Here is a 27,155-nt window from a genome sequence, read left to right on the forward strand (position 1 = left end):
TCCTTTGTTCTTTCAACTTTAAACCTCATGTTGCTATCTAACTTAGCATGTATTTATGCCTTTTCTACCCAACTGGAGAGTCAATTAACACTTACAAAGTAGGGACTGTCTTTTGCTCATCTCAGTACCTACCCACAGTGCACTGCACAGTGGTTTGGGCCCACTGTATGCTCATACCAATTCACCAGTGTTAGCCCACAGTCCTTGACCTTGTCATTAGCTCGTATAACAACTAACATCTAGAGAGTGCTATGTGCCAGACACTCTGTACTAAGCATTTTATATATTTCAGGGTCTCTCTGTGTTAAGTAACAAAAATTCAACTGAGTAAATTTTAAAGATCTGGCTTTATTAATCAATTCATGAAATGGGCAGTATCCCAACTCCCAAGTAGAGGGGAGCTCCAAAGGGCTACAGAAAGAAAAAGATTTTTAAGGGCAGGATAAGGAGTCATAAACAGGAAAAAAAAAAAGGATCATTTCAGGTGGGGTCACCTTCATTCGGGGAGAAAAGGTTTTAGTAGATGAATTACTTTATCTTCCTTTGAGGGATAAAAGGGGCCCAGGGAACTGATTACCATATGGGTGCTGACCAGAAAATTCCTGACTGATTAAAAGTTATATTCCTTGAGGGTTGAAACTGCAGTTAGATTAAGTATTAAGTCTCGGTTTACTGACTTGAAGCTTTGACCTAAGTGACACCATTTTGAGTCTTTGGTTTTCTTGTTAATATCAGCCCTGGCTACTCATTAAAATTATTTGGAGGAAGGGTGCCTGGGTGGCTCAGTCAGTTGAATGTTCAACTCCTGATTTTGGCTCAGGTCATGATCTCAAGGTTGTGAGATCAAGCCCCACATTGGGGCTCTGCCCTGAGTGTGGAGGCTGCTTGGGATTCTCTCTTTCCCTCTCTTTCTGCCCCTCCCCCATTTGCACACATGCCCATGCTTGCTCTCTCGAGAGCAAAGCTCTCTCTCTCTCAAAACAAACAAACAAAAAACCTTAAAATAATTTGGACGCTCTTCCAAAAAATATTGACATCCTGACTCCGCCCCAGACCAAGGAGAGCTGGACCCCAGAGCTGGGGCCAGAGCACTGGTGATTTTAAAAAGCTGCCCAAGTGATTCTCATGTGCAGCCAGGGTTAAAAATCACTGGCAGAGATGCTCTCCTTTAATCCTCCCATTTACGGTTTAATCCTGCCATCATGATTTCTGCAGATGACAAAAGCCTAGGCACAGAGGGACCAAATCTCTTTGCCAAGTTTCTATAACTCTTAATCAGGGAGCCAGGATTAGGGACCCAGGGAGGCTGACTCCACAAACCACAGCTTTCTTCACTGGGCCCTCCCGACTCCCATGTAATAAGGAAATCCTGAGCTAAAACTGCTGGTAAAGAGAGTCTATGTAGGTGTCCCTATGGGGATACAGTGACTTTGATCCTCATAAAAGAAACTGTGCAAAAGCACAGCAACTGCTCTCTGTTTTACAAGTGGAGACCAGGTTCCTATCTTGACTTGCACACTCAGGGTCTGTGGGATCCAGTTCAAATCACAGCACCTCTCTGAGCCTTATATTTTTAATTTGTTTTTTAATGTTTAGTTATTTTTGAGAGAGAGAAAGAGACAGACAGAGAGACAGAGACAGACAGACAAAGCATGAGCAGGGGAGGAGCAGAGAGGGAGACACAGAATCTGAAGCAGGCTCCAGGCTGCCAGCTGGCAGCACAGAGCCTGATATGGTGCTCGATCCCACAAACCAGGAGATCAAAACCTGAGCCGAAATCAAATGCTTAAAGGACTGAGCTACCCAAGGTGCCCCTGAGCCTTAATTTTATGATGTCAACTTTGCAAGAGTATGGGGAAGGTGCTCTGTAAATCATAAACTACTTAAAAAATGCAAAGGGCACTTCCTGTGCCTTAGCTCCTTTATAGGGAGGAAAACAGGTTCAGACCTGGTACAGCCAAGACATAAACCTTGACCTGACTAACCCCAGAGCCCATCTGCAAAGGGCAAACTCTCTAACGCAACGTTTGCAATCAGTCATGAGCCATCTTAAAAAATATGAATAGCAATAGAATCTCCCTGTAGTGACGGCCAGAGAGATGTGGAAATTAGGCCAAAGACAGCCTGGAATGTCAGGTTCTCAGATAAATACTCAGGTGCCAGTCCCTATGCCTTGTTCTCTCTTCTTCACTCCCCATGCCTAGCACAAGTCTGGCACATAGTAAATGCTCACTAAGTATCTGTTGAAATGAATAATGGAGTCCTGCTGAGTAGTGAGAGACAGAGGGTGGTGAAAAATACAGTGACCTCCCTTCCTGCTGAGGCTAAGCGCCACCTACAGCAAGACATACAAAGGGGCCTTTTACATTTTTGTCTTATTTGCAGTTTCCATCCTGAACTGCTCATTGTGATCCAACTTGTGCTCCATTTCTCCCTTGTGACTGCCTTCCCCATTCTTTGGACCTGAGCCTCAGCCTTTCTTCTTTGATGTGACCCTTTGTTTCTTTCCTCCACTACGAGCTGCCCTCCCTCTACAGCCACACAGGGTACAGCTGTCACCCGGGCCAGTGCAGGCTCCAGGGTCACCTGCACCCCGGGTAGGTCTCACATGATACTGACAGTATAGGCAGGGGAGGCGGTGAGAGGGGTGGCAGGGGAGTGACTTGAGTGGGTGAGACGTACCCCCATTCCCGAGCATGTCCCCCATTTGCCCCTATAATTAGAGAACTAGATTAAAAGGCAATCCTCATTTAGGAAATGAAACAGATGAGGGACGCCTAGGTGGCTCAGTCAGCTAAACGTCTGACTCTTGATTTCGACTCAGGTTATGAGCCCACAGCTCCTGGGATCGAGACCCATGCCAGGCTCTGCACTGACAGAAGGGAGCCTGTTTGGAATTCTTGGTCTCCCTCTCTCTGCCCTTCCCTCACTTCTATCTCTCTCTCAAAAATAAATAAACACTAAAAAAGAAAAAAGAAATGAAGCAGGTGAACATTGGGGGAAAACAAAAGAGAGGTAAACCAGGAAACAGACTCTTAACTATAGAGGACACACTGATGGTTGCTAGAGGGGAGGTGGGCCGGGGGCGGGGGGCTGGGTTAAATGGGTGATGGGGATTAAGGAGGGCATTTGTGATGAGAAGTGGGTGTTGTATGTAAGTGATGCATCACTAAATTCTACATCTGAAACTAATATCACACTGTACGTGAACTAGAATTTAACTAAAAATTAAAAAAAAAAGATAATCCTCTATAAAAGACAAGTAATCCTCATGAGAAACCGGCCTCATTAACGATCTACCCATTCACCATGGCACAGCCAAAGCTTGGGCTGTGGAGTTGGGCTGTCTGGGCTTCAAGTCCCAGCTCTTCTGCTGATGATGTTGGGCTGGTTGTGTCTCAGTTTCCTCCATGTAAAATGGGGGAGTACTATCTTCATCATAAGAAGATATGTTAGCACAGATTTTATCTATCATTATTTCTGTTATTAAAAAATTAGAGCAATACCCCACTGAATGCTCAAAGAAGGAATGTCTCAAAAGACAAAAGAAGGTCTCAAAGAAGGAAAGAATCAAAAATAGGAGAAAAGTAAAGGGAAAAAAGTCACTTTTATTGAGCACCATTTCCACCCCAACTGTACTCTTTCTTGCTCCACCATCAGGATCCACAGTGCAGGTCCTCAAATGTTCCATGCCTTCTCTGGGATGGGGACAGTCCCACATTCTGTTTTCCCCCCATTTCTCCCCTACTGCCTTCTCGTCAGCTCACAAGCTGTGCTCTCTGGACCTTCTGCACCACCCCAGACTAGACTGGGTGCCCACCTACCCCAGCCCTGTGCTCTTCCCAGCGTGACCCCGTCTACATTATGTAGCTGCTGCCCATGGAATGGCCTGTTCCCGCCACCTCGAGTTCCTGAGAGGCTGTGCCCTATTCATCTCTGCATTCTCTGGGCCAGGCACGGTGCCTGGTACAGACCAATGGTAGGAATCGAGGAGCGGACACATTTATCAGCCCAACGATCAGGCCTGGTGAGTCCTTGCCCATCTTCTGGACTGAAGCTCAGCGTAATCTCATCCATATCTCAGCCCAACCTTCTGAGAGGAGGAAACCAGGAAGGAAAGGGAAAAAATATAAAAGGGAAGTTGAGGGTGCCTGGGTGGGTCAGTTGTTTGAGCGTATGACTTGGGCTCAGGTCATGATCTCACAGTTCATGGGTTTGAGCCCCACATTGGGCTCTGTGCTGGCAGCTCAGAGCCTGGAGCCTGCTTCAGATTCTGTGTGTCCCTCTCTCTCTGCCCCTCGCCTGCTCATGATCTGTCTCTGTCTTTCAAAAATAAATAAATGTTAAAAAAAATTTTTTTTAAAGGAAAGTTGCAAATGCAGCTTTCCTTTTTCACTTCCTACTCCACCACCCCCTGCCTTTCTGCTGGGTCTGTTTAATTCAAAGCCATTTCAACCTTAAAGAAAATTTACAAGAACAGTACAAAGTACTTGTTTTCCCATGAAGCATCTGTGAGCAGGTGGTTGAATGATATCCAATCACCTTGAGTACTTTATTGCGTATTTCTTGCAAACAAAGATCTCCTGTGTAACTACACACAGTCACCAGATACGGGAGATTCACATTAATACGTCCAATCCTCAAACCCTATTCAAGTTTTGACTGAAATCATCCCTGTATTGCCAAAACATCTCATTCAGAATCACGGCACTGCACTTAGACTTTTATGTCTAGAATGGTTCCTCAGTCTTTCTTTGACTTTTATGACTTTGAAACTTTTGAAGATTAACATGTCAGGTAATTCTATAAAATGATTGAGCTTGTCTGATGCTTCCTCAGGATTAGATTCAGGTTATGCGTCTTTAGCAGGAATATCATAGGAGTGATGATGTGTTCTTTTCATGCATCCTATCAGGTGGCTCATGATTTTAAATTTAGATTTGTCCCATCACTGGTGTCTGCCAGACTTCTCCACTCTAAAGCCCCTGGTTTTTCTCTTTGCAGTAATTATTTTGAGGGCAGAGGCTGTGAGATGATATAAACATCCAGTTCCTTATCAAACATTGCAAATTTATTTGTTCATTCATTCATTCACGTAAGTGGCATATGAACTTGTTTACATCAGATGGCCTCTAGTTTTCCATTTTATTTAATGCATTGCAATCGATGACTCTTACAATTCTATGGGAAGAGTTGAATGATTATAGGCCGTGTATATTTGCACTAGGTCTTCCTCTTGTTCTGTTGTTAGATTTTAGTTTTTATTTTTCCTGGTCTTGAAGTTTTAAATTTCACATGACTGTTTTGTTTTCTTTGTCTTAACACCTCTTCATATTCTTTATGGGAAGTGGCAAGGGGCAAACGAGCAAAAGGAAAGGAGACCCAGAGAGACTGAAACTTACAGAGCTTAAAGCTTTAAACCATGTTTCAAAAAATGTACACATTTTGTCCTAAGTGCCAAAAACTGAAATTCACTTCTAGAGATGAACCACTTCTTTTGTCTTAGAAACACGTATGTGAGTTCCTCATTTTATGGCAACTGTAGAGCAATAATCACAATGAAATTAATCATGTAGCAATTTATGAGCTTATTCTACACCAGATGCTGTTCTAACCACTTTAATCCTTATTGCAATCCTTTGAGGCAGGTACTAATATTATCCCTACTTTACAGGGGAGGCAGCTGAGGTGCTGGGAGTTTAAAATGACTTGCCTAATGTCATTAGTTAAAGTGGTGGAGCCAGAATTTGATCTCAAGTCTCCTAAGCTGTGACTCCACCTTTTTTTTTTTAAGTTTATGTATTTTTGAGAAAGAGAAAGCATGGCTGAGGGAGGGGAAGAGAGAGGAGGAAGGAGAGAATCCCAAGCAGGCTCCGTGCTGTCAGTGCAGAGCTCGATGTGGAACCATGAGATCATGACCTGAGCTGAAATGAAAAGTCAGACATTTAATCTACTGAGCCGCCTAGGCACGCCCGTGACTCCACCTTTGTATTTATAATGCTGAACAAACTAGTCCAGAGGGGAGCTGGGTCTAGAATTTGGGGTAACTGGGATTTGTACAAAGACATCCTTTTGCAGGGGAAGTAAACTGGCCATCAAGGGTAGACAGAGAGCTTGATGTTCACCAACATGAAGAGCAGGGGAACACTGCTACCCTGGCCAAGGATGAACTTGGACTTTTGGGCCCAAAGAGCAGCCGAAATCTAGAAGCAAGTTGTATAATTTCTCTGTATTATAGTTCCCTCCTGGCACTCTCCAAGCTTTCAACAACATCTTATTAACCATTGTTGCTTGCCCTTAGCTGTGATGTGGAGTAGTAAGCCATGGGGCTCCAAGTGTGGAGCAAAGTTGGGGGCAAATTGTCTGAGGAATGGACCCATAGTCTAGCTAGATGGGTGGGTGGCAAGCAACAGCCAAGAGTTTGTGATACATGGAACAATTCCCTAAATATTCCCCATAATTCTTGAGTGGTCCACATGGCAGAAGCTTGGCATATATGTAGCTAAAGAAGCATTAGTTCCTAACTAATAATCTGCAAGCAATACCTCCTATTTAAAAAGATGTGGAGCTCCCCTTTGAGAAGTCAGATTGGCCCTTAGAACCCGTATCTTGGTTCTGTATAGAGCGTCCCATTATTTCTAGCACTAGTTAGAAGAAGCTGTGGATGATTCTTCTTTCAAACCATGACTTCAGAGCTGGGATCCAGGACATCTGCCGAACTTTTCCTTGTGGTGGATTCTTCTTTAGTCTAGCACATGTCACAGTGGTTGACAGAGTGAGAAGGCACAGTGTCTGCCACCTCAATGTACAAAGATACGCAGTAAGTGCGTGATCTCGTATCATGTCCCCACTACAGAGGCATCATCAAAGAGGGGCCAAGGGCCATGATTGAGACCACTGAAAGCCAAACACAAAAAAAACGAGGGCAGAGAAATCAGATCCAGGAAGTAGGTTTACCTAGCAACACAGCTGGTGTGAAGGAAGATTCCTCCAAGCAACGTGGACTGGAACAGCCGGGCCTATTCAAGTACATTCTGACTCATCAGATTTCTACGTGGAGCCACAGATGTGTTTAATTTTATACATTGAGACCGATTTGCACACTGTGAGCATGCACGAACCCAGCTGCCTGAGCCACATAAGCATGGTAGATACGAAAAGAGTGAGTAGGAGAGCCTGGCTGCCATTCCAAGGGCTCTGTTTGCTCTTGTTGGTTTCCTGATGCCACGGCCACAAGACTCAGCCCCGTGGCTTTCATTTGGGGTTGTGGCCCCGTCACCCATCATTCACCAGTCCCCAGGTTTTTTTCTGGAAGGCTTTTCTGGGTAGCTGGGACTTTGTTCGGAGTCTGGGTGTAATTATCACAAAACAGCCTCTGACTTTTCAGGGGGTGGGGGAGGGAAGGACCTTGGACCACGTAGGGGAGGACAGCTAACCAGTCTTGCACCCAAAACTGCAATTAGAGCAATTCTGGTGTCATCGTTAATCATGCTGGTTTATGTTTTGAAAGGAAACCAAATGATGAATATAATGATTATTTCTGTTTCTGCTTCCCCCTCTTTTTCCCCTAAAAAATTGGCAATAGCACTAAAGTCAAATTAAACATCTGTTTGAAAAATAAGCCAGAGTACTGATGACAGCTGCCCTGGACTTACAAATGCACCACAGCTGTCAAACTCTAAATTAACAAGATTTTCATTTATGAATAGCATAGAACTCAGATATAAAGGAGCTTTTTCTACTATTTTCCTGGCTGTTAAATGTGAAATCTTAGGGAAATGCCCAAGGAAAAATGGAATGGAAATCAGCCTGTAAGAATCAATCACAGAAGGAGTGGGGGGACACTCTTTCTTCTTATGTAATTTCATTTCTTCATTGGCTTTAGGTTGAGTGTTGAGTGCGGCGAGCAGGCTTGCACGGAGGCTAAGGATTCAGGGACAATTCTCAGATTAGCAGCTGAAGGTGAACGGTGATGGAGCTGTGGGCCTCTGGGGAGGAATGTCTTCCATGAGACCAAGGACCCTCGTCTTGACCCTCAGCATTGTCCGCATCTCCAGAGGGCTTCAGCCCCTGCTTCTTCCAGGTCCAGTGACGAACACCCAGGTGTACATGACTCTGTTATACTGCAGTCCCGCACTGGGGGCAGAGATCTAATCAAGCCATGTTGGTGATAGGGTAAAATACGCTAGCCTAGTTCCCCCTTACTTCATGTTCTTGAAAGACAAAGTAGGCATGTGACCATCTCTTTGTTCTTTTTCTGCCCTTGTCCTAGAGTCCTTGCTGCCCTTCCCAAGGATGGGGTGAAGCTCCGGAGGGGAGCAACACACCTAGAGACTAAATACATGCAGGTGTGATACCACAGGGGCCTTCTTCACTGTTGCCCAAATGATTCTGTTTTCATCCTTTGGTGATTTCATGTCAAAAATGACCACAGGGATAAACAAATTGTGGTATCCACATATAAGGGAACATTACTCAGGAATTCGAAGGAATGAACTGCCAATACATGCTACAATATGGATGAACCTCAAAGACACTATGCTCAGGGGAAAAAGCCAGATGCAAAAGGCCGCATATTGTATAATTCCATTTATATGAAATATCAATCGGCAAATGCAGATTGGTGGTAGCCAGGGGCTAGGGACAGGAGAATGGGGAGAAGCTCTGGATTTTTACTCTGGAGCAGTTGGAATGTTTTGGAACTAGACAGAGGTGGTGGTGGCACAAGAGTGTGAATGTACTAAATGCTACTGAACTGGTGGCTTTAAGATGTTTAATTTTAGGGGCACCGGGGTGGTTCAGTTGGTTAAGCGTCTGACTCTTGATTTCAGCTCAGGTCATGATCTCATGCTTCATGGGTTCCAGCCCCATGTCAGGCTCTGTACTGTACCTGTCTGTGTGGAGCCTGCTTGGAATTCTCTCTGTCTCCATCTCTCTGCCCCTCTCCCACTCTTGCAGGTGCTCTCTCTCTTTCAGAATAAATAAATTAATAAAACAAAAACAAAACTTTAATTTAAAAAAATGGCTAATTTTAGGGGCACCTGGGTGGCTCAATCAGTTGATTGTCGCACTCTTAATTTTGGCTCAGGTCATGATCCCAGGGTCATGGGATGGAGCCGGTCCAACTCTGCACTGACTGCTTGGGATTCTCTCTTTCCCTCCCTCTCTCTGTCCCTCCTCTGCTTACACACACACACACACACACACACACACACACACACACTCACTCTCTCTCTCTCAAAATAAATAAATAAACATTAAAAAATAAATAAAATGAGGTGTTGAGGCACCTGGGTGGCTCAGTCGGTTATGATCTCATGCGCATGAGTCTGAAGGCCACATCGGTCTCTGTGCTGGCAGCTCAGAGCCTGGTGCCTGCTTCAGATTCTGTGTCTCTCTCACTCTCTTCCTGCCCCTCCCCCGCTCAATCTGTCTCTCTGTCCTTCAAAATAAATAAACGTTAAAAAAAATAAAAAAAAATAGTTAATATGTTATGTGAATTTAATCTTAATTTTTTAAAATGTCCACAGGGTCAAAACATCGTGCGTTGACCCCACCATGACCAGGGTAGGGGATGTACCAGCAGCTGCTGCCCTGTCCGTTGGGAAGGACTGGAAGCAGCCTTGCGGTTGGGCCCCACGCCCTGCTGCACAACAGAGTCATACGGGGGACGCCCCCGCTCCTGGGCCCCTGGCAGCGCTGGCACAGTCTGTGGAGCAGTGCTTCTACCCAAGCTTCGGTCTACTGCTGTGCCTGGAGCTCCTCTGCAGCCCACACTCCCTATTTAATGCGCGCCAGCGTCTCCCCTGGGGGCTGGATCCTGCACCTGGGACTCCAGCTGCTGAACGAAACTCTGCAGGCGTTGGACTGCTCCCCTGGAAATGCGCCACTGCTGGCCTCGCAAGAACTCCTGGCATCTGGATTCTACCAGTTGATGGTAGGTCTCAGGGCATCTAAATCTTCCTAAACCAAACACATGTTGCCCTTGTAGTCACGGCCTTGGTCTTTCCAAGTACTCTCCCAGAACCAGCCACTTCAGCAGGCTCAGGGCTTTCCGGCTCCTTTCTGTCCACTCCTTGCTTCCTCCCCCGGGGTGGCATGGCTGAGGTCCTGGCAGCCTGGCAGGAGAGCCACCCTGACTCACAACAAATGGGCCCACGGTGCTTCTCAATACCTAACGCCAGAAGAACAGTGGAGGGAGCTGCACCCCGGATCCTCCTAATGCTGCCAGCTTCCTCTAAACCTACACAGTCATCTCATGTGGGTTTCCTCTGTTGTTTCTTTCTAAGATAAAAAGGTTTGGTGAGCTCTGTGAAGTTCCAAAGCATTACGAGTGTTCACTAATTCCTCCTTAAGACCCAGCCTCTCTTCCCACGAATAAGCCTTCCTCTTGCCAGATCTCAGGGTTTGTTTCCATTTTCTAAATGCAATTAGTTTCTTCCCTTGGGAAACAACATCTTTCCCCCACCTCAACCCCCTCAACAGACAGTCCTCTCCCCCTCGTTTACAAGAGCGGCTCTGCACTCACAGACCTCACAGACCAACTGAGGCAGAAGGAGGAGGGGACATGGGGGGTGGTCAAGCTCAGTCAGGATAGTTCAGTGGTGTTTAGTTAACAACAAAGGCTTCAGTGTCACATGGAAGTGGGTTTAAGTCCCACCTTCATCACCCAGCTGCTTTATTACCCTGGATATAAACTCTCTAAACCTTGGTTTTCTCATCAACAAAATGGGAAAGCCCTACAGAGAAAAGAGAGATATAGTCTTTTAGGAGAATTAAGGGAGATAGAGCACACCGTGTACCTAGCGTAGTGTTTGGTGAGGGATATAAGCTACTCACATTGTCACGCACACTAATTGATCCATCAGGCACCTATAAATGCCTGCCTCTTCACATCCCTCCTTTCTCAACTCTGATGCCAACACCGTCACGGCAGTGACCAGCTCTGCCCTACTGTAATTGCATGATGCACACTTTGTCTGTGTGGTACATCTCTTGCTTCCTGTCCCAAAGCTTTTCTGGTGTTGCAGTATGTGTTCAGAATCTGATGAATTCTAACATGTGTGCAACCCAGAAGTACATGGGAAGTTAATGCTTACAGGGCCACCCTTGACCAATGGAGGATGGAAACCCATGCATAATGGCTTTCCCCACTATCCTTGGGCACACTGCTCTGAGACGTGTCACAAGGCTTCACAAAGCTCCCGGTGGGATCAAGTACCAGTTGCCACCAATGATGGCCAAGTCAATAACACTTGACTGAATCATCCCTTCCCTACCGTTCCCCTCCCCAGCCCCTTGGGATCACGTCCCAAATAAACTACTCACAAAAAAGCCTTTGTCTCAGCAGGGCTTTTAGGAGGACCTAGGATGGGAATTAATAGTTACTAAGTTTTTAGCACTGGGTGTATGCATTAGAGCAGGGGTCAGTATACTTTTTCTATAAACTGCCAGAGGAAAAAATATTTTGTTGTTGCACCTTGTCCATTCTGTTGCTGTAGCATGAAAGCAGCCTAAACAATATGTAAATAAATGAACATGGCTGTGTTCCAATAAATGTTTATTCACAAAAAAAGTCAGGGGGCTGGACAAATCCAGCCTATGGGATTTGCCAACCCCTGTCCTAGGGCCACAAAGAGAGTAAAATAGATCCCGCCATGAGGTTCAGTCTCATGTGGGGAGGAGAAGCACCTAGAAATGGGTCTGTAAAGGTGACTGAAACAAGTCATGAAGGGCCTTGGACACCATGCTAAGGTATTTTGACTTTATTCTCTGGCAATGGGTAAAACTGAATAAGTGCTCAGATCTAGAAATAGGTTATTTCATCGGGAAGCAACGTGTCGCTTCTTTTTAACATTTATGTGCAACCCAGTCCTGCCACAGGGCTGCCTCCTCCGCACTCTTGGAGTGACACTTTCATTACCAAACTTCCCACCTTGGATTGTATCAACAGGGCAGAGTTCCCTTATCTGACACCCCCAAGGCCAGGTGTATTTCAGAATTTGGAATAATTTTGGACTTCATAAAGACAATGCAATGCAAATTCCACAAATTTTGCAATATTCTTTTCAGGGTGTGGATATCCAACTCATTAATATTTACACTAAAAGAGTATAAACAACTTTAAGTCAGTTCAGGATAAGTTTGGGCCCTCAGAGAGTTAAAAAAAAAAAAAAGAACCACTTTTGGAGTTTAGAGATTTTTGGATTTCAAAACTGCAGAGGAAAGACTGTGAACCTGATTTGTTTGGTTTGTGTTTCACTCCTAGGACTGTGACATCCTCAAAGATGGCCTCTGAGTCCTTTGAGCCTACACACAGGAGGTGCTCAATAAATGTTGCCAAGAGAATGGGCAGACAGGAACAGCTGGAGCACAGGGTTCGTGGAAGTGCAAGAAGAGGCTGGTCAGGGACTCTGGTAAAGGACACGGGGAGACCTGAATGCTCTGAGTAGAATTCGGACTTATCTTATAGGTGGTAGAGAGCCCCGTTCAGCGATGACTCAGCTGTATATGAGGACAGCAAGACTCCTCCCAGAGGAAGGAGCAGAGGGCAAGGAACCAGAGTGAGCAGTTAGGTGGTTCTTGTAATGCTGTGCTGGGAGGAGTCTGTGAATAAGGCAATGAATATGAAGTACGTGGTAGGAAAAAGAAACATATTTGGCAACTAATGATTTGGGGGGAGAGGAAGTCAGAGTTGAGCTTGATCCAGCAGCACCAATCTTAGATGCGAGAGTCCAGATGACAGACAATGGAGCCCAGATTTTCTGTCTAAATCCCAGCTCTGTCACATACCCTGTGACTGTGGGCAAGTTACTCACTCTCTCCTGTGCCTCAGCGTCCTCTGTAGTATCTAGTTCATAGGGTGGCTGTGAGGACTAAATGCATATTTGCAGAACAGGGTTTGGCTCTTGCCTATTGAGTACTACCTGCATCCAACCATTGCACCAAAAGGCTGGATTCCCCAAATGGTTCATCAAGTAACCTTCTCCTCAGGAGCAAGAGGACCCACATCTCAGACCCTCCCAGAAAATAATGAATGGGTGTCAGAAATCCAGTTATAAATGTATGTAATAAAGGTTACAAACGTATGAAAAGAGAGGATCACTTCAGGGGACAAAATTTTCATCAGATTTAAGGGGACAAGGGCAATGTCTGCCCATTCATCTCTCTGGTGGGATCTGTACACATCTATTCTGTTCACGGTGGGTAGGGGGGGTGTGTGCTTTTCTTTCAATCAGTTGCTATTTTGCTATAATGTTTACAGCATTCTGGAAGCATGGTAGTATGTCAGGGCAACTTTAAGTGCTGGGTCATTCGTTTGTAGGGAGAAGGCTCTAAGGAGGTCTGCCTGGAAAGCCTGTAATTTAGAAATGTTCACATCTTTGCATCCAAATGGAAAATGGAAATGGTGTCAGGTTGGTGCCAAAAGGAAAGTCATAATTGCTATGTGCTTTCCTTCCTGCCTTCCTGGGCAAAGGAACACAAGTAACCAAGCAGGCTTCAGAGCTGTCATCTATAGACATTTAGCAGACTCTGCAGCTTATTCTACCAGGAATATTAGCCAAACACTGCAACACAAATGTTCCTTTTGCAAGCAAGCATTCTGCAACAAAGTCGGCATCTCCCCTTTCATCTGCCCTGAGCTTTGCTGCCAGATTTAAGTATCCTCACTAACTCTTTAATGAACTTTCCTCCCAGCTTGTCAGTCCACCATTTAATAACCACTAATGGCTCCCTTGTTCCTCTTGAATCAAATTCAATCTCTTCATCTTGACACTGGAAGACCTCCATGATTCAGCAATGGATGTCAGCCCCCAAAGACCTTCTAATCTCACCGGCTCTGTCCCCCAGGTTGCCATGTTTATTCTCACCTCCAGATTCTCACCTCAATTTCACTAGGGCCACCCCTTCACCTGGAATAACCTTGTGCTTTTATCCAAACCCTACTCCAGCCTTTACGATATAAACTAACCCTTCCCGGAAACTCTGGTGCTCCCATTATTCCATTTCTCACTCATTTTCTTTCTGACTAACCACACTTAATTGTCCCTAGTTCATGTTTGTCTTGGGCTTGCTCACCTTTGCATACATATTTTTTTATACCACAACTAGACTGAAAATATCTTGAAAGTCAAGATCATTGTTAAAACCTGAGTCTTTCTCAGTGCCAGTATACTCTGGTTTGCCAGTTTCCCAAATGCTGCCTTCTACATGAAAGAGAAGGAAACTTTCTCAGAAAGATAAAGAGTCCTTCTCAACTTGATTAAAGCATCAATTTGGAACCTGTACTTCATGCCATACTTAAAAGTAAAATATAATAGTATCCCCATTAAAAACAGGAATAAGCACGAACACCACTATTTAGTAGTGTAATAGAGGAGACAGATAATAAACTAAAACAAGAAAAGGAAATACAAGGTATACTTATTCATTGTTTCCCCAAAGAAGGAAAGAACAAGCCATTAGAGCTATCAAAAGAGTTCAACAGTGTCCAGATTCAAATTCACAGGACAAGGATCAATGGCTTTCCTAAACACAGGAACTAATGATTAGGAAGTATAACAGGAAAAAAGAGCCCATTCACAAAAGCAACAAGACTATCTATGAGGAAAAAGCCACACAAAAATATGCAATCCCAATGAAGAAAAATCAGTGTACTTTACTGAAGGATATAAAAGATCTGAATTAAATAGGGGATATTCCATGTTTCTGACTGGGAAAACATATTGTAAGGATGCTGCCATTTCCCACACTAAAGTATTAATTCTATGCAACACCATTCAAAATCCCAATATAAGTTTTACTGAACTAAAACAAACTTATTCTATGATTTGTCTGGAATTATGAATCTGCTTAAATGGCCATGAACATTTTGAACTAGAAGATTAATGAGCGATGACTTGTTATCAAAAGATAAAATAACATTATGCTATAAAATGGTGTGGGTTTTGTGCAGAAATAGATAAAACGATCAGCAGAACAGAACAAACCTGTGTAGAGATTTTTATATTTGATGAAGTAGCATTTCAAACAATTGGGGGAAAGGACAAACTATTCAACAAATGGATGTGGGACATCTAATTAGTCATTTTGGGAAACATAGGTAGATTTTGATTTCCCATCTGTGCTGGATATCTTTGGTTTGCTCCTCCAGATACCCTCTCAAAAAAACAAGAGAAAGGAAGAACATGGGGCTTTGGAATTCAATGGACATGTGACTCAAGAAACATCCTTAATTTCCTGGGACTTCCTCTGTAAAATGAGAGACGTTTGTTCTGAAGATTATATCTGATAAAATCCACTAGCTGTGCTGCTGAGGTACTGGCACATAGAAAGGACTGATTGACATTTTTCTGCTCTTTCATTTGGCCCATGAGAACCTCAAGGGCCAAGAGCATACTTCAGTTGTCTGTCTATCCTGGATGCCTGTGCAAATAGAAGCTCAGTTACATTTGTTGAAAGAACAAGTGACTGAACAAGCCACGCTTGTTCACTGTTAATGGATAAACATATGTTCACATATGTTCATTGTTAATGGGTAAACAAGAGATGCTTTTCTGGCTTCTGCCAGGAAGATGAAACACTTCTGGTTTGTGAGAACAACAAGTCAAAGAAAACCAGAGATCGGAGCCAGAGGACCAGAAGAATAAGGGTTATTAGAGCAGGAAGACGCATCACACAAATCTAATGTTTTCCAATGTTCTTCAGAGCCCCAGTCTCTGCGGAGTAACCGGGCAGCCATGGGCAAGAGTGTGGGTACTGGAAAGCCACACTGGGAACCTAGTCTCCAGAGTGAGACGCTGAAAGCACTTAATGGACAATAGCCAGGTCACATATGACCATGACAGTAGAACTCCGGCCCCAACCTCTGTAGCAACCGGCCAGGGAAGCCAAACCACAACCACTGCCGTGACATTCAGGACTCGTCAACGACCACCAGCTCCTCTAATTTTTGTCCCCACTGCCTCCTCTATCTCCAACTCAGGACCAACAAGAGAGAGCCAAATATGCTTTCCAAGCCAATCACATAAGATGCTCCACTTTTAGTTAGCCTGCTTCCACTTCCTCATGCTAATACCCTGCCCTCCAATCAGAACGCACCAGCAGTCTGCCCTTTTTCCCCCTATAGGCTTTCCCACTCCTCTGCCAGTCTCTGAGTCCTGGTTAAAGGCTAGTGATGGCAGCAGACTCGCTTGCATATAGAGAGTACTGGATAAATAGCCCCGTTTTTGTTCTCATTTCAGTGGCCTTTATTTCCACAAACCTTCTCCCATCTTCCAACTAGATATTAGATACATGTTCTACACTGGGGTTTGTATATAAGGTTTTATTTTTAAAAGTTCTACTGCTAATTGTTTTTTTTAAATCACCAGAATAGATTAAGGCCAAGAGACACACTTCTCAAGGAATCTGAGTAAGAATGTTGCATTAAAGCAAGAAACAAATGATATACAGACAGATGGCAGCAAAGGGAGGCCAGACAAAGACAGAGCGGGGCCTGGGTAATGGACAAAGGCTTCCAGAGACATCTGGAGGCTTTTTTTTTCTGTAAGCTAGGCACAGCTGAGTCCCGAAGATGCAGGGGCTGGACTGCCGAGTTGGAACAACTCCTTACCAGCCCCTCCTCAGAGGTGGGCTGGAATTAACCACAGCTGTAAGACTGTAGAAATGTCCACCTGCCAGAGGTGTAGACAAATGAACCAAATACATAAACAAGGCCGTAGGGAACTCAAATAAGAGGAAGACAACTGGGGAGGTCCAAACCTCTTACCTCCATGGGAAAATGGCTTCTTGGATGCTGGGATTGGAGCCTTGTCCATCTACCTACAACAATTTATCTGTCTGAAATCCTAACATTTCCCGAATCACTCTATAAAGTTTTAGAATCTGTTTTAAATTTTTTTTAATGCTTTATTTATTTTTGATACAGAAGAGACAGAGCATGAGAGGAGGAGGGTCAGAGAGAGAGGGAGACACAGCATCTGAAACAGGCTCCAGGCTCTGAGCTAGCTGTCAGCACAGAGCCTGACGCGGGGCTCGAACCCAGGAACGTGAGATCTGACCTGAGCCGAAGTCGGAGGCTTAACCGACTGAGCCACCCAGGCGCCCCTAGAATCTGTTTTAAATAGGCTATGGCTGCATTTGCCCAACTGGTGAAGGTTAATATATGTCCCAGAAAAAAACGAGTCAAATAAGTTTGGGAAGTGTTGATGAAACGAAGTTCAACAGATATCATTTTAGTAGGACTTTGCAAAAGCTTAAATATGGTAATATATGTTGTGAATCTATATAAAGCATTTTCCAAAGTTATTTCACTGTAGAAATTGGTTTCTTGCCCACCTATTTATATCTCCCTGAACATTATTCTATGGCATGCCATTTTGGAGACCCCGATTTAAGATAATGGTACCTTTCAAAGGAAAACTATTAGCTGGTTAAATTAATACCTCTTATAATGCATTGTAACTCACCAAAGGGAGGATAGGAAGTGGCACAAGAGGACAATTTTGATGGAAGGAGGAAGAAGACAAGATGATAAAGCAGGGCCAGAGGCCAAGCAGGTTACAGTTGGGTCTCAGGTCAGCCTACGACAATTTAAGGACAGTAGACGTTAAATTCCAGATGAGGAAGTCAAAGAGTGTCCACATCTGGCTTGTAATTTTCCTTAACCAGACCTAGTATCAATGTCTCTGGGAGATGGAGACTGGCCATAAGAATCATTGAACTAGATAAAAATGGAGATTCAGGTGAATGGTTGTGTTTATAGCATTTCATCAGTGATGGCCCGTGGCCCCATTTCAGAGTTAAGATAACTAAGGGCAGAGAGATGATGCAACTCACCCAATGCCCCAGCAAAGCCTCGGTCTGTCTGCGACCACACTGTGAGGTCTTTGAGAGACCGCAGGGAAGGAGACCAAGTGTGACAAGGATCTCCCGTGCACTTACTTTAGAATCACACAGCCTGTTCCTGCTGACGGCGCAATCCAGAAGACCTGTATCCTTGTCCTCCTCCGAGGGGTGCTTTCGGTGACCGCAACGGGGCAATTACTCATAAACTGTGTCTCTTCTTCATCTATGATCTGTGGAAAACCCGTGGAAGATAAACACATTAAAATGCAATGTCACTTCGGGAAGGCTCTTAAGTTTCAGAGTTGACACTTCCTTAATTTTATTTTTAAACCTGTCATTTTGTGTTAGCAGCTCTATATCCCCAGACACCAGAATAGTGCCTGGCATAGAGTCCCAGTCAATGCTTGTTGAATTAACATGAGGGCAGGGATTTGGCACATGTTCTCTGCTCTCTGGGACCAGGATTTATGTCAGCACTTTGAGAAACAGACCACTAGGTGATGATCTTGCTTATTTCACTAAGATAATCTGTGTCCCCCTTCAGGGAGGGGGAGGAGGGGAAGAGGAAGAAGAGGAAGAATAATCTGAAGGCAGCACTCTAAATAGCTAACATTTTGTAATTCAGCTACAGTTGTATAACTGTAATCAAAATGCTAAAAGAAAACACCCCTTTGGAGGAAGTACACCAAAGTACTTAAACTCTCTCCCAGCTTCATGGCACTCTTTACTTTGCAGTCTCTACTTTCCTAGGTTGAGCACTGTATTGGTGCTCTCCCAAGTTAACCATCAAGGTTTCCTTGGACACTGCAAAAACAACCTGATGGCGGTTTCCATTCCCCAAGACTCAGCATATCTCCTGCTTGCTTCTGGGTCTGCTGCTGGGACTTGTCTCTCCCTCTAGTACTATTATAGACGGTTAGGCCTGGAGGGTTCTCTTGGGGGAAATCATCTAAATCCAATTGGTGTTTAGTGCCAACTCCAATTGACTGGCAGGAGCTATGTCATGAGTAGTGCTAATAATAATAATAGATAACATTTATGGAGTTTTTAGTATGTGTTAAGCACACAAGCTGTGTGTTTATCTGAATTACTAATTTCATCTTCAAATACAATTTGATAAGATGATAATATCTGTATTGCATTTATTTTACTTTTAAAAATTCATATTTCTTTTAGGACAGCAGGTAAAAAACATTAAGTCACTGAAGCTCCTTAGGTCATTATATATTTTTATCACTGGACAAAGTAAAGGCAATCCTCTATTATGTTTTATTTATCTTTACATTCTTTACCCTACCCCTATTTATATATATCCTTTTGTGTCTGTGTATTTATATATGTATATAAAATATATGTATGGATAAAATATATAATATATAAATATAAAAAATATTATATGTATTCCTTGTGTTTACATATATGTGACTTACTTGAAGTTACACAGAACTGTTTTGTATTTGAATGTTTCCTCCACTTAATCTTAACGCTATAAGATACAGTTTCCCCACTATGTGAAAGTACAGCATGCCTATGAAACCATTCGTAAGCTGAAATGGCATCAACTGCAGAAGCAATTACCATTAATTTATGTGGAAAATTTTTTGAGTGTTCCCAGACCCCAAAATTAACCTAAGGCTTTTCTGATACCTTAAGACACATCTTGCTAACAGATGCACAAAATAAATCAACAGAAAACACAGATGCTCACAGACACAGGCCGAAGCTATAGAGCTTGATGTGGGGATGCTGAGTGCAGTTCCTGGGGAAGGAGCTTGGCCAGGACATTCTTGCTACTCAGGTGTGCACTGCCTCCAAATAGCTCACTGCCAAACAAATGCTGCATGCTGTTTTCACTTTTTGTCTTTTTCATAAAAGCACAAATCTTCCGTGGACTTCTCTCAGTTGGCAAAAACACACACTAGTGTAGGTCTTGCATAAAAGCAGAGTGGTAGAATGCGAACTTTCAAAGAGTGGGAATGCGTGTACCCCCACTGTTACAATATGTGAATGTAATTCATCGCTTCTGACTGCTGCCTAGTGTTCCCTGGCATGCACGGACTGCATTTTACTTTTCCATTTTCCCAGGGAGGTGCAGTCAGCTGACTTTCAGATCTTTACTTCCACAAACATGCTGCAACAAAGAACTTCATGCTGCTCTGCTTAGGAACCCACACAAGAGATTCTCAGCAATATAAACCATGCAGTGGGATTGCAAAGTTATTGGGTTGTGGATATAACCATAGTAATTTCCCTAAACACTGCCAGCCTGCTGTACAGAACAGCTGTCCTATTCATTATACTCGCTCCTCACCAGTACTTATGATTATCAGGCTTTATAATTGTTTCTAATCTGATGGATGTAAAGGGGTATCTTGTTTTCCTCTAATACCAGCAACTTTGAGCAACTCTTCATACATTTATCAAGTTTCACCTTCTCAGAATTTTTGCTGATGGATCTTCCTGTCTTTTTCTTGCTGATTTGTAGTACTTTCTAGATATGAACCCCCAATCATTTACAAGTATCTTTCTGTCACCCAGATGTTCACTTACTTTTTGAATTTTTCACTTAACAGATATAACTTTCATCTAGTCCAATTCACCAATTTCTCTTCAATGGCCTGCACTTGTGTGGTCTTGCTTAACTGACCACAAAGATATCTTCCAGTATTTTTTTTTCCATTGGCTTTATAACTTTACCTTTCACATTTAGGTCTTCAATGCATTTAGATTTTATTTTTTTAATATCATGGAATAGGGCTCCAACTGCAGTTTTTCCACACTATGAGCTAATTTTAAAAATTAATACATTTGTTTATTTATTTTAGAGAGAGAATGAGAGAGCAAACAGGGAGGTAGTGAGATAGAGAGAGAATCCCAAGCAGACTCCATGGTTAGTGCAGACCCAAGACGGGGCTCTATCCCAAGACTCTGGGATCATGACCCAAGCCAAAATCAAGAGTTAGATGCTTAACCAAGTCACCCAAACACCTCTAACCTTAATTTTTAAAGAGCTGTTTTAGGTTTACAGCTAAATCTATCAAGAAGTCCAGAGTTCCTGTAGGCTCCCTGTCCCCACACACGAACAACCTCCCCTATTATCAATATCTAACACCAGCGCGGTACATTTGTTACAGCTGATGAATCTACACTGACACATTATCAGCACTCAAAGTTCAGAGTTTACATAAGGGTGCGTTCTTGGTGCTGTATATTCTATGGGTTTTGAAAAGAGTATAATGACATGTGTTCACCATTGAAGTATTATAGTATTGTACTGAATAGTTTCACTGCCTTAAAAATCCTCTGTATTCTGCCTGTTCATGCTTCCCTCCCTCCAACCCCTGACAACCATTAATCTTTTGTTATAATTGCTTATTAGTTCCAGGATATTTTTTATTGATTCTTTCAGATTTTCCTACATAGTCAGGTCATTGGAGAAAAAAAAGAGTTTTATTTCTTCCTTCCCAACCTGTATAACTTTTATTTTCCTTTTCTTCTCTGAGTGCATTATCTAGAATGTCCAGTATGATGTTGAAAGGTAGTGGTGAGAGAGGACATACTTGCTTCATTCCTGATCTTACTGAGAAAGCTTCAAGTTTGTTCCCAGTAAGTATGATATTAGGTATAGGTTTTGTTTGTAGATGATTTTTATCAAGTTGAAGACATTCTTCTCTATTCCTAGTCTGCTGAGGGTTTCTATGATGAGTGGGTACTGGGTTTTACCAAATGCTTTTTCCATATCTACTGATAATAATCACATTAGTCTGTTGAAAGTGATGGATTACATTAATTGATTGTCAAATGTTGAACCAGCCTTGCATTACCTGGGATAAATTCCATTTGGTTATGGTATATGTTATTTTTATATATTGTCGGATTTGATTTGCTAACATTTTTGTTGAGGAATTTTGCACCTACCTTCATGAAAAATATGAGTCTGCAGTTTTGTTTTTTTGCAAATTTTTGTCTGGTTTTGGTGTTAGGGTAACACAGGCATTGTAGAATGAGTTAGAAAGTTGAATGTTGGTACAATTTCTTCCTTAAATGTTTGGTAGAATTCACCAGTGAACCCATCTGGGTCTGCTGCTTTCTGTTTTCAAAGATTATTAATTAGGGATTCAATTCTTTAATATATATAGGCCTATTCGATTTGTCTATTTCTTCTTGTGTAAGTTTTGACAGATTGTGTCTTTGAAGGAATTGGTCCATTTCATGTAGGTTATCAAGTTGGTGAGCATAGAGTTGTTCATAACAGCCCTTTATTATTCCTTTAGTTTCCATTGGATCTCTAGTAATGTTACTTCTTTCATTTAAAAAAATTTTTTAACATTTATTTATTTGTAAGAGACAGAGTGTGAATGAGGGAGGAGCAGAGAGAGAGGGAAACAAAGAATCAGAAGCAGGCTCCAGGCTGCCAGCACAGAGCCCTACACAGGCCTCGAACTCACAGACTGCGAGATCATGGCCTGAGCTGAAGTCACACACCCAACCAACTGAGCAACTCGGGTGCCCCCTTTTATTTCTGATATCCGTGATTTCTGTCTTCTCTCTCTCTCTTTTTCTTTGTTTGGCTAGGGGTCTTATCGCTATTTTTATCTTTTCAAAGAGTCAATCTTCTGGTTTTGTTAGTTTTCTGTATTGATTTCTTATTTTCAATTTCATTGATTTTTGCTTGCTTTCTTTCTTTTTTTTTTTTACTCCTTTTCTTCTGTTTACTTTGGATGCAATTTTCTTTTCTTTTTCTGGTTTCCTAAAGTGGAAGCTGGGATTATTGCTCTTAGATCTTTTTCTTTTCTAATACATACTTTCAATGCTATAGATTCCCCTTAAGAATTGCTTTCACTATGTTCTAAAACTTTTGATAAGTTGTATTTTCATTATCATTTAGTTTAAATATTTTTAAAGTTGTTTTGAAATTTCCTCCTTGACCCATGTGTTGGTTAGAAATGTGTTTATGGGGATTTTTCAGTTATCTTTCTATTACTGATTTCTAGCTTAATTTCATTGTGGTCTGAGAGCAGACATTGTATGATTTCTTTGTATTTGTTAAGGTGTGTTTTATGCCCCAGAATGCGGTATATCTTGGTTATTGTTTCATGTGAGCTTGAGAAGAATGTGTAATCTGCTACTGTTAGATGAAGTGGCCTATAGATGTCAATTATATCCACTTTATTGACAGTACTGTTGAGTTCAACTATGTCCTTACTGATTTTCTGACTGGTGGATCTGTCCATTTCTAATAGAGGTGTGTTGAAGCCTCCAACTATGATAGTAAATTCATTTATTTCTCATCGTAGCTCTACCAGTTTTCACATCACATGTTTTGATGTTGTTGTTAGGTGCACACACATTAAGGATTATTATGTCTTCGTGGAGTGTTGAACCCTTTATCATTATGTAATGTTCCTCTTATTCCTGATAACATTCTTCGCTCTGAAATCTGCTCTGATATCATTACAGCTACTCTTGCTTTCTTATGATTAGTGTTAGAATTGTGTGTTTTTCTCTATCATTCTGCTTTTAATTTATATTTAAAGTAAATTTATTATAGACAACATATCAGGGTCTTATTTTTTATTCACTCTGACAATCTGTCTTTTTGTTGGTATTTTTAGACTCTTGATGTTTAAGGTGATTATCAATATAGTTGGAATAATATTTGCCATATTTGTTTTCTATTTGTTGACCTTTTTTTGTTTTTATTTTTGTCATTCACAACTCTATCATTTTCAGCTTTGACTGAACATTTTCTCTGATTCTATTTTCCTCTCCTTTCTTAGGAAATCAATTATACTTCCCTTTTTTTTTTTTGGTGGGATTTTTTTGTTTTTTGTTTTTTGGTTTTTTTTTTGCTTTTTTAGTGGTTGTCCTAGAGTTCATAGTATACATTTACAGCTAGTTCAAGCCTACTTTCAAATAATACTAAACTGTTTTACAGATAGTGCAGTCACTTTATAATAACAAAAGATTCCTAGTTCCTTCCTCTGGTCCCTTACATTGTTGTTTTCATTTATTTCACTTATACACAGCATGTATATAGATGTAAACATATATAATTGAGTGCATTGTTGCTAATATTATTTTGAACAAACTGTTATCTGTTAGATCAGTTAAGAATAAAAAAACCTTTTTTATTCCTTCACTTGCTCCTTCTTTGATGCTCTTCATTATGAAGATCCAAGTTTCTGAATTATTATTTTTCTTCTCTTTAAAGAATTTTAAAGCATTTCTTGCAAGACATGTCTACTGACAACAAATTCCTTCAATTTTGATTTGTCTGACAGTCTTTATTTCCTGTTCACATTTGAAGAATAATCTCACAGGGTACAGAATTCTTAGTTGGTGTTTTGTTTCAACACATTAAATATTTCACTCCACTCTCTTCATATTTGCATGGTTTCTGAGGAGAAATTGTATATAATTCTTATCTACGTTCCTATATAGGTAAGGGCTTCCCCCCACCCTCTAGTGTTTTTCAGGATTTTTTCTTTACCTTTGACTTTCTTTAGCTTACTAATGATACTCTCAGGGGAGGTCTTTTTGGATATCTATCCTTCTTGGCATTCTCTGAGCTTTCCAAACCTGTGGTTTGGTGTTTGATATTAATTTGGGGGGAAATTCTCAGTCACTATTGTTTCAAATATTTCTTCTGTTCCTCTATCTCTTTCTTCTCCTGGTATTCACACTATGCATCTATTACGTCTTTTGTAGTTGTCCACAGTCCTTGGATATTCTGTTCTGCTTTTTTCAGTCTTTGCTCTCTTTGCTTTTCAAGTTTAGAGGTTCTGTTGGTATTGCCTCCAGCTCAGAGATTCTCCAGCGATGTCTAGACTACTAATATGTTCAAAGGCATTATTCATTTCTGTTACAATGTTTTTGATGTTAGCATTTATTTTTTGTTCTTTTTTTTTTTCCTGAGGATTTCCGCCTCTCTTCTTACATTGCCCGTATGTTCTTGCATGCTGTCTACTTTATCCATTAGACCCTTTAGCATAGTAATCATTGATATTTTAAATTTCCAGTCTGATAACTCCAACGTCTCTGCCATGTCTGCCTCTTATACTTTCTCTGTCTTTCCAAATAATGTTTTTTGCCTTTTAGTATGCCTTGTAATTTTTTGTTGAAACATGGACATGATATTCTGGGTAAAAGGAATAGAAGTAAATAAGCCTTTAGTAATGTGGTGGTAAGGTGTTGGGAAGAGGCAGTGTTCTCTAGTCCTAGGATTAGATTTCAGTCTTTTAGTGACTTGTGCCCATGGACAATGAACTTCATTTATTCTTCTTAGCCATCCCCCTGACTATCCCCCTTTGCCTTAGGTGGGACTGGGGGCTGAAGAGGGCTGGTGTTGTATATTTTTCCCCATCACATAGAAGGCTAGAGGGGCCTAGTGTTGGGTATTTCTCTTCCTTCAAATAGATTAGGTTCTGGTAAAATAGTTTTTCCCAAGGGCAGGTCTTGTAAAGAACAGAATGCTCTGGTGTATTTAAAGATGGTTTTATGGGATGCCTGGGTGGCTCAGTTGGTTAAGTGTCCTACTTCAGCTCAGATCATGATCTCATGGCTGGTGAGACAGAGCCCTTTGTTGGGCTCTGTGCTGACAGCTCAGAGCCTGGAGCCTGCTTCAGATTCTGTGTCTCCATCTCTCTCTGCCCCTCCCTGCTCATGCTCTGTCTCTCTGTCTCTCTCTCAAAAATAAACAAATATTAAACAGAAATTTTTAAGATGGTTTCATTTCTCCTTCCCCTGAAAGAGGTGCAACAGAATTTTTCTCTAATATTCACTTTGAGAACCTGATAGAATTCCTGGAGGTAAAACTCACAAAAGTTTTGTTCCCAACCCCCATGCTGATGATTGGGTGCTTCTGGAGTTTTTAACATGCCTATGCCGGCATGTGAAGATTTCTGCTCTAGTAAGCTGTGATCCCCTGTATCCTCCTGTCTGTCTCTCCAATACTGGGGGCAGTGGTTTGCCCTGTGAACACACTTCTCTGATGGACCTAAGAACAGTTGTTGATTTTTCAGGTTACTTAGCATTTTACTTGCTGTTAGAATGCAGTGGTGACTTCTACGCTTCTTACATGTGAGATGGGACATCCGAAGTCCATATTGTGAATTACTTTTACACTACTTAATCCATCTTTCCCCCACTTTTTTGTGATACCACCTCTGTCATATATAAAATGACAATGCAGTTTATTGTCCAAACAAGGATGAAAAGGCTGTTATTAACCATTGTTCTTGAATAACAGGAAAAACTGAGACTTTCCCAGGCAAATTGACAGATAAAGGTTGGAGGTTTGGGGAGGCTTCTTATTGTTTTAACTTGCTTCTTTCTTTATAGGAAAAAACAGAAGTCATCAAATGTAAAGTCCCTCATTTTCTCATCTGCCTCCACCCATCCTCCTTCTCGGTATTAACAGAGGAGCCTTACTTTGCTCACATCTCTGCTTTGCTCCCATTACTTCCTCCTGACTCTAACAATTGCTTTTCTCTCCAGATTTAACTTTTGCCCACATGGAATCATTCCCTTTAGCCAGTTAAGCACATTTGAGTCTTTCCCATTAAAAAATTAAACAATCCTCAGTCATCCCTTCATATCTCCCTAGTTATGGTGTTTTCTGTCTTCTCTTCATCACAAATTACTTGAAGGAGTTGGCTTAGCTTTCTGTCTTCATTTCACCTCCCACTTATTCTCAGCCCAATCTTAGTGATGTGGGGAACATCACAGTACCCAGACAGCTCTAGCTAAGAACATCAGTGCCTTCTGCAGTGCTTAATCCAGTAAATATTATGTAGTCTTTCTTCTTAAAGCACTCTCTCTCTGCTTGGCTTTAGTGCCATAGCTCCTTTCTGCTCTGCAGACCCCTCCACTTTCCTGTATACTCCTTCTCCACTTTCTTTGACTGCTCATCCTCCTCTACTGGTCATTGAATCAGAAATTGCTCAAGGCCAGTCCTAAGCCCTCTCCAGTTCTGACTTTATTCTATCTCTGTAGGTGACCTCCTTCAACTCATGACTTTAATCACTACCTATGGGTGGATGACTCACAAGTTCATATTTTCAGTCTTGGCCATTCTTCTGATCTCTAGATATGTATCTCTGACCTTCTATCTTCTATTTGCATTTCCTCGTGGATCAAAACCACCTTGTAAGCAACTAACTTTATCTTTGCTCTAGCCTGGCCCTACTTCAGTTGTGAAAGTCAGAAACACCTTGTCCACCTTGGCTCTCTCCTTCCTCTCCTCCTTCATATCTAGATGTTGTCCATTTTACCTTCCAAATATCTCTTGAATTCCTACTACC

The 27,155-nt window shown here is 42.1% G+C and overlaps 1 protein-coding gene across 1 annotated transcript in view; it reads right to left on the minus strand.

Annotated features, from left to right (window-relative positions):
• SPON1 (spondin 1) overlaps positions 1-27,155 on the minus strand; it is a 258,449-nt gene that overhangs the window by 169,272 nt on the left and 62,022 nt on the right. Inside the window, exon 3 of the mRNA XM_029956974.1 lies at positions 17,947-18,080. Coding sequence (XP_029812834.1) covers positions 17,947-18,080 — 134 coding nt within the window. The remainder of the gene's footprint in view (positions 1-17,946; positions 18,081-27,155) is intronic.

The sequence above is a fragment of the Suricata suricatta genome, chromosome 11, assembly GCF_006229205.1.
Source record: "Suricata suricatta isolate VVHF042 chromosome 11, meerkat_22Aug2017_6uvM2_HiC, whole genome shotgun sequence".
NCBI classification, from domain to species: Eukaryota; Metazoa; Chordata; class Mammalia; order Carnivora; family Herpestidae; genus Suricata; species Suricata suricatta.